We start from the raw sequence: 11,853 nt of genomic DNA on the forward strand, positions 1-11,853 counted from the left end.
GTCTGGCGACTTAATCTTTTTCACCAGTTCCCGTCTGGTAGCCGATTCTTTAAATCCAGTTCTCGTCTGGAAATTAAACTTCAAAGTCCAAATTTCATTGGAACACACATCCATTAACCCATCACATGCATTGATAAATCATCGCATTTCATACAACATATCATGCATCAGCATAAAGTATACTTGCATAGTATAAGCCAGGATTCTGTGACCGCTCATGGAGGTCCAAATTAATTTCCCAACAAATCTATATTCATATTTCATCCCCCAGATAAGGCATTTTGACAAAACTCATTTCGTTCCATTTCATTGTCATTCGAAGGACAAAATTTAGGTCCTTTGTATTTAATCATCTTTCACCACAATTATATGAAGACTATTGTTATTCATACTCTCGGGTTAAAGGTAATTAAATAGGGACGACTGTGATACTCTAATTTTGTCTGGGCATTTCATTTTTTTAATCAACCAGTTTTATTTTTTTCCAGAATAAAATTCCAGCTTTGAAAATAGAACGGTTAAAGAAATTTTCAATCGCCCGTAAAATTAGCAAGCGTGGGTTTTTAAGATCGGGCCAACAATTGTTTGTTTTACTAAACAATAATACGCGTAGGTCATTTGGGTATGCTCATTTTATTTTTTCGCTTCCGCGCGCATGCGCATTTTGATCAGTATGAACCTTTTCATTAGAGTATTTTTTAAACTAAAATATTGATCTACGACTGACTGTCTATTTTATTAAACTTTGTCACACGTAGATTAATTTAGTGCGTCTGTTTTATTTTTTCACGTTTTCTCACGTTCGCGTTTACCCATGTTTATTATTTTTTATTCATTTTTTTAATCAAAATAATTTTAAAAAATTAATAATTCTTTTAAAATTAACTTGTTTTAGTTTGTCTAATTAATTAATTTTATTTTTTTCTTTTAATTAATAATATAAATTAAATTGGTACAAAATGAAAAAAAAATCATAGAATCAAAATATATATTTTTTTTAACCTTTCATGCTATAACATACATGAGATATATCATATATCCATTCACTACAAAGTCAAATAAAGTCCATCAAACGTGCACTAAAGATAATTAGAAAACAAATGTGCATATTACATCATCATCATTCAAGATGCATTCATACATACTATATCATCTTCTCACATGAAACTTTTACAGAAATAACTCTCACGTATTATACTTTCACACACTTTACACAGTCCACTCACCATATTTCATGCTCATATTTTTTCACACCTTTCATCCCTCACCAATTCCATTTCATTCTTATCCTAACTTCCTCGCATGCTTGCCTTCACATGTTTGAGCAAATTTCACATGCTTCTCACACCAAAGCAACCCTAATCTCACACTGTAAATGCTAAGAGAAATCTATACAAGGAGGAGGCCAAAATTTGATAGAAGTTCAACAAAGGAAGGAAAAAAAACACATAAAATTCCTCTCATCCCTTATAAACTCCATCTTCACCTTTAAACCACTTTCTCCCTTCTCCATTTATCACCACAAAATTTTATACATTCAACTTTCATACAACTTCATCACTATACATAAAACATTATACCCCATAATGCCTTCATCATCACCCATTCATTGACATCAATTTTCATCTTCTTCCATTAAACCAAAAGCAACTTCAAAACACCATTTAAACTCACCATAAACTCTACTCAAACATAACAATGAAAAAGAAAGAGAGTTGTTTGATAACTTTCATCAAGCACCTTGTAAGCATGGTGATCCCTCAACCTTTCAAAGCCAATGAACACAACAACACCTTAACCTATAAAAAAAATCACTAACAAACTCACAACAGACAATCAAAAACAAGATGTAGACAAAAAATGAAAATAGAAAATACCCCCGTGAAATTGCATCTACACCACAATCTTCACCAATAAAACTGATTAGTTTCCATCCACTCCCTCTGCTTACGACAACCACGTGCCACTACCTTCAAACATAGCTCCACCACCACGACTGAACAATAAACAACAAAATAGAAAATAAGAATAAAAAATAATGTGAAACCATAAACAACCTCCAGATTCCTTCATTCATTCAGCTGTCGTTCACACCCATTCTATAGTCGTACCCGAACTCCGGGCACTACATGCACGCATCTCACTGTCACCGCCACCCCCGCTCATCCCCGTGTGGCCGTGTTTTTAAAATTTTCATCCCTTCCATGATTTTATTTGATTATGAACTTATGTTGAATTGTTTGTTTAGATTTAGGCTATGTTTGGATTGATGGAACATGATGGAGCAGAGTGGAATGGAATGGTATAAACCCATATTCCATTGTTTGATTTAATTAATAATGGATGGAATGGAGCGGAACATGATGGAATGCATTACATCCCATTCCATCACTTTCCTTCACTTTTTATACATTCCGATTTGGGCGGAATGAGAAAATTGCTCTATTCCATTATGAAATACCCAAACAATGGAATGAAATATTTATTCCATTCTGTTTCGCTCCGCTCCATTCCACTCCGTCTCGCTCCATTCCACTCCGTTCATTTTAGCGTATCCAAACATAGCCTTAGGGTTTTAGTTCTATCAATTTGTTTTGTTGATGTTCAATAGGGAGATGAGAGTTTGAGAGAAGTTTTTTCTTCAGTCTTAGAATTTTTTTATGAAAATAAATGAATGTAAAAGAAGGTGAATGTGAAAGCGATACAAGTTTGAGAAAGGGGGGTGAGAGTTCGATCTCTCTCTTATTTTCCATTTCATTATTAATGCTTTTACATTTTTCTTTTCTTTTATAATTTATTTCTTGTTTTGTTATCAAAAGAAGAGAAGGTGATGTGTCGTTGGGATATTAACTCTCAATTTTTAATGTTTGACTGCTTGAATGGAGGTGAGGATTCCACCTCCTTCCCTCTTTCCCAATTTCACTTTGTTTTGGTATTCTGATCATTCTTGGATTTGGATCCTAATTGGGCCTTGTGATTAAAGGCCATTTTCTTTTCTAACCTCATTTTATGCTCTGCACCCCCTTATATGTTGCTTCACCTTCAGAGCCTTTGAGAAGTTATATTCTCAAAGGTTTTGATTCATGAGAGGTATAATCTTATCTTATGCACAAAAAGGGTATGTATGGTCTCCCAAACGTGTCAGAGCTTCTTCATCTCAACCTATTGTCGTTACTATTGCAATTTTGGGGTTTCGCTATGATATGTGGTGTATATGTTCTTGAGATTTGATATGGAAAATTATTTGTAAGATTGTGCCTAACATCTTGCTTGTTGGCAGAATCTACTTCTGGTTTATTAGTTTCTATGAGGTTTTTATGTTCTGGATCACTTTTGTTTTTATTTTCTCCGTTGATTGTTTGATGGTGGTTCTCTGCTCTTTGTCTCTTTTGAGGAAAATAGGGGGTGAGAAAAAGGCCACACTTTGCTTTGCGGATATTGTTTAATTCTATGTGTACTATTTGTGGTGCGTTCTTGAAGAAGTGTGTAACTTGTGTTTTGCCTAAAATATAGTCAAATGACGGAGTTTATTATTACATTTTATTAGCTAATTTTTGTAAGAAATATTCAGCAAGATATCTTGATATGTTGTGTGATATCCTGACGAGCATACTACTCAAGACTACTCAAAGTGTGTTATATGATTGCTTTAGCATTGAATTTGAAAATGTTTCCATAATGGTTTGATCATAAGATTGCTCAATCTTTGGTAGAAGTTTGTTAATTCAAATCAGTTTTAAAAATATTTGATTAAATCATAAATTTGGATGAAAGAAAGTTAAATGAATATAATTTCATAAAGAAATTTGAATTTGATTTAAAACAAAGAAGATTTAATTTAATTAAATATGTTTTGAAGAAAATATTTAATTAAATATATTTTGAAAGATTTGATTTAGTTTTATTTAGTCCAAGATTTTGCTGAAATTAATTTGTAAAAATATTGATTGAAGATGTATTCAAACAAATTGTATACAGTAACTTGTGAATTCGATAATTATAGTTAGAAATCATTTTAAATTGACGTGTATAAATATTATATAAACTTCCGATAATCTCAATTTTCAAAAAATATGAAACTATTGGAAGATTGTCTCAAGTAAAAAGTGTATCTAGTAACATCTTAACCTCATAAAAAATTTGAAAAAAAAAAGGTTACCATACTGGTGAAAATCCACACAGGAGGCCATCCATTCTCACTTTTGGCTAGCCCTAAACACTATATATATATATATATATATATATATATATATATATATATATATATATATATATATATATAACTGAATATCTAAATATCTCTGATTAAAAAACAGAGTGAAACATAGAGAAATAAAGGGGAAGCGTACAAATCCTCCCTCCACAATTTCTATACATCATCATAACGCTAATCAAAAGCCTAATCATCATCATATTCTGACTCTATGAATCCTCACATGAAATGGGTTGGCCGGAAATTCCCAACGGTGACCGGGAAATATGCCGGGAAATCTCTCTTAGAACAGGCTTTATTTCAGGTTGTCCAAATGACCAATCATAGATTTTCTCCGATTCTTGTTTGATCTTCATAACTTGGCTATGAATTAGGTTACCCTTTAGTTCAAAGCTTTCATAATTGTTGTTTATCTTCATGCTCTTCATACTTTTACTCAAAGAACCAATCTCAATCTTTTTCTACACACAAAGTTTCCTAGCAATAACACATAGATAGAGATATAATCTATGTGCGTTTATATATGACTCATAAGGAATACAATTATGAAACGTAAGAGATAAGAATTGGAGAAGTTTGGTAGGAAATTTCTATTTTGGGGGATTGTTTTTTCTGAAAGTGACTAAATTGGAACATGTAGTTGACAGAGAAACAAGGTTCTATATTTAGTATTTGTTGTTATTTTTCTGTTTCAAACATTAAACAAGATTATGAAATAATAACAATATTTATATATCTTAATCATTGACGCAATTAATAAATTGTATAGACCTTGTTTCAAGTTAAAGCGTGTGTCCTCACTTTTGAATTTGCTGCTATCAAAACGTGTACGCTAAGCTTCAATACCGACCTCTCCTTGAGTAAAAGTGCTTACTCCTTTCACTTTCAGTTTAACAAAATCTTTCATTTTTAGGTGCTCTTGCGTCCAAAACTTATTTGAAAAAAGTTGAGACATTCTTCCCACATTATTCTGCGCAACTTTTACACCTAATTAATACCTTGAGATAGCTACCAATACTTTTAGATCAGCTAAGGGCATATTTGATTTGAATTTTGGAATAGTCAAAATAATTCGAAGCATAGAATTGATGTTGAAGTCATTTTAAAGTGTTTGATTCTTCTAAAGAAGAATTGATTCTACTTTAAGTTAAGATTTGTAACCTATTTAGTACCGACATCTTTGAAAAAATGTGTGTTTGTATCTTAGTCGATATCAGACATTTGTATTGACATTTGTAATTATGTTTAATTAATATATTTTTTCAAATTATTATTAGTGTTAGCGTGTCAATGTCAGGACCATATTCGGGGTGTCTATGCTTCATAGTTTGTAACTTCTGATGATAGAGAAGTTTCTAAACCTTCTGAGATTACTTCTAATCAATAGTGCAAGTGTGGTTCGAGATGTAAAAGGTTTTGATTATTGACTCAACAAGATCAACATATTAGTACGAATGATATAGTTTATGCCGAAACTTTCATCTCAGTTATTCAAAAATCGATCAAATGACCTCAAACGCGCAATTTAATTATTTTTATTTTAAAAACTTAATCATTTACCTTGGTTTTACCAAAAACCAACATAAAAAGTTGGATGGGTTTGAGCTTCGATTTTCAGCGTTTGCAATTTTATGATTTATTCAAAAATAAAAAGACGCCTTTATTTTTTATAGTTTCACGTCAGATAAGATATGTTTCCTCGGTGTTTTAGTAAAACCGAGATAAAAATTCTGAACAATTTTTTATTCTTTTAGATTTAATGTTAAGTTTCATTCCCTTTTTGCGTCCTAACTAGCGAACGATATTGAAACATTATTCTTCTCCAGCAAACGATAATGAAACATAATTCTCCAAGGAGGAAGGAAGCTCGAACCTCAAACAAACACTTATCTTAGAGTCTTTCATCACATTTCCGATATGTACAAATTCTCCATTATCATTGTTGTTTGTTGTTGGTATTGTGGCTGTCATTGATGTTGTTGCCTCGTTATTGTTGTTGCTATTACGATTTTTAAGACTTATATGGTTCATTTTTGTTGGTTGTGTACTACTTTTGTTTTATTCTCTAAAGCTGTATGTGATTATGAATCATAGTTGGATAAAAGCCAATAGATTAAGTAAGGAGTGTGAGAATGAAGTGATTCAATTTCTTGAATTTGGGGGAAAAAACCTTCCTAACGATAATGAGATTTTTTGGTATCCTTGTAAAATTTTCTGAAATACGCAAAAACGTCATAGTACTCTTATATTCAATTATTTAGGTTGTGATGGAATTATTCAAAATTACACGAAATGGGTATGACATGGTGAAGTGACAAAAAAAAAGACCTCGTCACATACAGTTTAAGATGATGATGAATTTATGAATGATACTCTGGAAGACATGATTCTTGATATTAGAGTAGATGCTTTCAAGAAAGCTAATGTGGTAGGTACTTTACAATGAGACATGGAATAGTCGTTGTATCCGGGATGCAAAAGTTTTACAAGATTGTTAGTTGTGATAAGACTATTTAATCTTACGACAAGAGGTGGATGGATAAATAGAAGTTTCACGGAATTGCTTGAATTGTTGAAAGAAATGCTTCCAGAAGGTAACACGTTGTCGAACTGTAGTTATGAGGCCAAGAAGATATTATGTCCAATGGATTTGGACTATTTCAAAATACATGCATGTCATAATGATTTCATATTATATAGGAAAGAGTATGAAAACTTGAAGGAGTTCCCGAGATGTGAGGAGTCATGCTACAAGCAGAAGGAAAATAATGTTGAAGATGATGGCGATGTAACTAGAAAGGTTGTTCCTTCCAAGGTGATGTGGTATCTACCGATAATCAAAGGTTCAAGAGATTTTTTGCTAATGTATATGACACAAAGAATACTAGATGGCGTGCAGATGAAAGAGTGTGTGATGGAAAAAATTTCCATGTAGTTGATTCATTGCAATGGAAGATAATTGATTCCTTGTTTCCAGATTTTTCTCTTGAACCGAGGAAACTTAGGCTTGGACTTGCCACCGACATAATGAATCTGTGAGAATTCACTACCGCAAAGTATTTTCATTTGATTCCATGACTCTTGGAAGCCTTTTAGGATCACCTTTTGAAGACTAGTTCATACTTGTGAGTGAGATATTGAGTTTTTGCAGGAAATCATGCTCCTACATACCTTTTGTTCTCCTGTAACATCACATTTTTTATCCTACTTCAAGAAAAATGTTCAGATTATCCAGAATGTGGCAATGTTGTTGCATATCATAAAATAACATTACATCATATAACTCTTTTGCATATGTATTTCCAGGGAATCTGAGAGCCTAGTTTGTTGCTGAGTACTCTGAGATAGCATGAATCCTGATAGAAGAAGTGTGTTTAGTTACAAGTTTGTGGAACCCCAATTGAAAGCTTTGAAGGTTCTGGGAATTCATTTGGATATGGATCACAAAGAAGATTTCAAGAAGGCTTATGGGAATCTCCTAGGTATTCTCAACACTGAAGTGAACACTACGACAATCCATACTTTGGTGGAGTTCTACACGACCCTCGCTTGAGGTGTTTCACTTTTTGGGATTATCAGTTGGCGCCGACGAAGTCTAAAGAAAGAATAAAGCAGATTGAAGAAAGGAAAAACACATGTTGAACAAAGGAAGAATGCAAAGATGTGTTTTCAGCAAGACAAACTTCAAGATTATCAAGTCGACGTTTCTGAAAAGAAACAATCCAAACAAACTCTGATAAGGCTTTGGCTACAAGTGTGTGCAAGTCTTACAAACCAATACTCAAAGGACTCTGAAGTCTCTTAATATTCTGAAGCCAACTTATGAATTCTAGTCAAGCTTCACCAAGTTATATTTGAAGCCTCTGACTAGAACTTGGTAAGCAAAGGAAATATTCTCTTACAGTCAACGCATCTGAGATGAACAAATGTTTATGCATTTCTGTTCATGTTAACTCTGGATTGTAGTAATTTTAAGCCTCACCCTAAATAGACTTTGTAGTCTACATTATCTAGTCTTCGGATTCTGATCAAGCTTCACTACACCTATTATATGAAGCCTTTGATTATGACTAGTAGGATTCTCAAGGAAAGTACAATCAAAAAGAGATTTCCTTATGAAGAAAAATTATAATCTCTACTCAAGCTTCAAACCACTTCCATAAGAAGCCTCTGACTAGAAGTTTTTAATTAAAAGTCTCTACTATTTTGAGTGACACAAGTTCAAAAAGCAAATCTACTTTTGTAGTAAAAAAGACTTACCACGTCCCATCATCAAACAACTCTCTGCTGCAAGCGCCACTCAACAACTACACATGAAATGACCTTCATACAACAGATACTTCAAAGGTCAATTCATATTCTACCCTCTAACGAATATATCCTCCAACGGATCTATTCATCCCCTATATATTCTGAAGAATATGAAAGGTGAAAGATGTTGAAGATAGCCAAAGAGAGAGCGAGCATAAAATAGAAAAGAAATAAAGGAAGAAAGAGTGAGTGGAAGAAAGCATGCATGTTGATGTGTGTGAATCTTAGCAGACGCTGAAGCCACAACATCACAACACAACAAACAGATAAACACTTAGAACTTCGTTGTATATCTTTTAAGTGTAAACATTTTAACTTCATCTTGTGTAATATGCTTATCTAAGAAGCACATCTGTAAACACAACAACGTTAACCTAGTCTAGTTATGTCCCTCGAGTGATCATGTTAGTCAAGCTCTTTTGAAGTCAGTGACGGGTAGTCATTGAGGGAGAAATCTTCTTAAGTGACCAGGTAGGTCAGTTCTTAAGGAGTCAATGATCGTTGGGGTTTCTCAAGCGACCGGGTAGGTCAGGCTCTTGAGGTAATCAACAATATGTTCCCATTTCTTTGTAATCATGATTTGGTTATTGGATTAAGTCCTTGTCTAAGGCAAATCACACGATGGATGGACTGGGGGTAGCCTAGTTAACGGTGATCTAGGATAAAATGCTTGTGTCTTTTATCATTGTTCTTATTATTCTTGTTGTTATTCTTGTGTTCGTTTTGGGAAGAGAAAAGTTATCAAACTCGAAACCCAATTTACACCCCCCTTTTTGTTGTGTTTCCTACACCTTCAATTAAATTGTTGGACTTCCACAAGATGATCCTTGCTACCTCATGGGGTAATTAAATTGTTAGACTTCCACATGAATATCCTTTTAAATATCTAAATTTCTATAAGAAGATCCTTGTCGCCCTACAGGGTAATTAAATTATTGTACTTTTAGAGAAAATCCTAGCCACCTATGAGAAACTATGTTATGGAGATCATATCAAACCTCAAAGGAGACTTAACTAAGTCTTGTCCGGAAGGCTCAACTATGTATCATTTGAGGGACTCAACAAAGTCTTGTCAGGAAGGGTCAATTAAGTTTTTCCTAAGGGACTCACCTAATTCTCTTCAAGAAGGCTCAACCAAGTCTCGCCCGAGGGACTTAACAAAGTATCGTCAGGAAGGCTCAACTAAGTATCTCCTAAGGGACTCATCTAAGTATCATTAGAAAGGTGATCACACTGAATTACACCGTGTTTTTGACTCGGATTTCACATGTTTATTAGGACTTTATTATCATTTTGTTTTTATTATGCTCTCTTTTATGTTGTTTTCAGATATTTAGCTCTTTCGGTCCCTTTTAGAAGAAACGAAGCAAAAAGACCTAAAAATTAGGGTTTTTCGGCGAATATTATACACATGGAGTTGCATATGGCGGCCGCTATAGGAGAAGCCATGACTCATCAGCCCTCAACCAGGAGGTAACCACCATGTTCCCATGATCTTTCCCATTTACACACATGGCGGGCGCCATGAAGGGATGGAGGGCGCCACCTTTGGAAATCACGTTCCCACTAAGGAGAAGTTGGAGGGCACCATGGTCTTTGCAAGCTGCTGAAATCCTCTATAAATAGTTCGTTCCATTTCATTTTCAAATCATCCAACTTAGTTTACAACACTAAGCCCATATTTATCATTTGTAAAAGCGGTAATCCGTCACATCGGGGGGTTATCGCACCTTAGTGAGATTGAGTTGGGTCACTTCGAGTTGTTGTCGTCTTTATCTTCATAGTCGGAGGTTTATTTTCCTTGTACCAGATTTAAAGCCTCTGTTTGGAGAAGGTTCTTATTTATCGCTTTTATTTATTTATTTACTTGTCTCGCTTTATTTTATTTATTTTCCGTCTACGCTTTATTTTATTTACTTTCTGTCTACACTTTACTTTATTTACTTTCTGTCTACGCTTTATTTTATTTACTTTTTGTCTACGCTTTACTTTATTTACTTTCTGTCTACGCTTTCTTTTTACACGTTTTACTCATCCCTTACGCCTCACACTCTAAAACAACTTTTCATCATGATCAATATCGTTGTGTTTGTTGGTATTACCATATATGGCTAAATCTTTTAAAGGTTAGAATGGAAGGATCGCGGTTAAAGAGATGTTTCACATATTGAATCTGTAGAAATACTTTAAAGGTTGTTTTGATTTTTAACTTGAGTTTTCTGAAACAAACTTAGTTAGTTTTAACTATTCAAGGAGTGCGAAAGCACCCTGGCTTAGTTAACTAGGAATTTTTATCATTTTAAAGAAAAACTATTTTTGAAACTGTTTTCGGACGCCACTACGCCAAATAAGGGAAAAGAGGGCGCTTATTTTGGCCTATAACAGCGCTTTTAAGCGCCCTCTAAAGTGGCGCTGGCATAGGTAAAGACAGCGCTTTGTTTTCCTGGAGAAAACGCTCTCTAAAGTGGCCCTTTAAGGGCCACATTATAGTGCGCTTTCAGAAAAAAAAGCGCCCTCTGGAGTGGTCCATAAAGGACCACCTTAGAGGGCGCTTTCTGGACAAAGCGCCCTCTAAAGTTGTCAATGTAAAGTGTTTAGAGGGCGCTTCCTACAGAAAGCGTCCTCTAAAGTGTTAGTTATTTTAAAAAAATTTGTTTGAAAAACAGTGGGTATTTAATTGGGAACTTGTTCGCATGCTGCAAAAGTGTAAAATTCATATTGATTTCATCCTTTAATCCAATGTTATACACCATTAATCCATTGATATATACAACATGAATCCATTTATATACAACATTAATCCTCCATATATACAACATTAATATTTGATATTCATGCATGTACAACAACATTCCATACATATATGTACAACAACTACAACCTATATGATTCTATGATCAATAATGAATTGACACAATTCATCCTTCATTTCATCCAAATGAGCTCTTGAGTAAGATTTGTATTCGTCAAAGTACTACAATTAAGAGAATAAAACATATTCATGATTTAGTAACAAATTAGATGAAATATCCGATAATATTAAAATAAACCCTAAGTTATTATTCCATACCATTTTTGGGATGTCTATACGATTCAACGCAATGATATCTCTCATAAATCTCAATACAAAAAATCCGCAATCGATCGAATTGTTTTGCTGAGGACACTACACAGAAAAACAAACAATATATATATATATATATATATATATATATATATATATATATATATATGTATATATAGTTAATTTCTTACAAACACTATTATAAGCAAAAAAAACAAACACTATTATAAGCAAAAATAAGAAACTTAATATATACCTGAACTCT

At 33.6% G+C, this 11,853-nt stretch overlaps 1 protein-coding gene across 1 annotated transcript; it reads right to left on the reverse strand.

The window, feature by feature from the left end:
- Positions 1-4,298: 4,298 nt before the first annotated feature.
- On the reverse strand, positions 4,299-4,909 carry LOC127102906 (uncharacterized). The gene has a single exon (XM_051040251.1). It carries the CDS (start codon positions 4,639-4,641, stop codon positions 4,423-4,425), a length of 219 nt encoding a protein of 72 aa, XP_050896208.1. The 5' UTR covers positions 4,642-4,909; the 3' UTR covers positions 4,299-4,422.
- Between the last annotated feature and the right edge of the window lie 6,944 nt (positions 4,910-11,853).

This window comes from Lathyrus oleraceus, chromosome 1 (assembly GCF_024323335.1).
Source record: "Lathyrus oleraceus cultivar Zhongwan6 chromosome 1, CAAS_Psat_ZW6_1.0, whole genome shotgun sequence".
In the NCBI taxonomy this organism is placed as follows: Eukaryota; Viridiplantae; Streptophyta; class Magnoliopsida; order Fabales; family Fabaceae; genus Lathyrus; species Lathyrus oleraceus.

Bases quoted from the DNA above. Each gene is read 5' to 3' on its own strand.
- LOC127102906 (XM_051040251.1), bottom strand. From the start codon at position 4,641: ATGAAGAGCATGAAGATAAACAACAATTATGAAAGCTTTGAACTAAAG.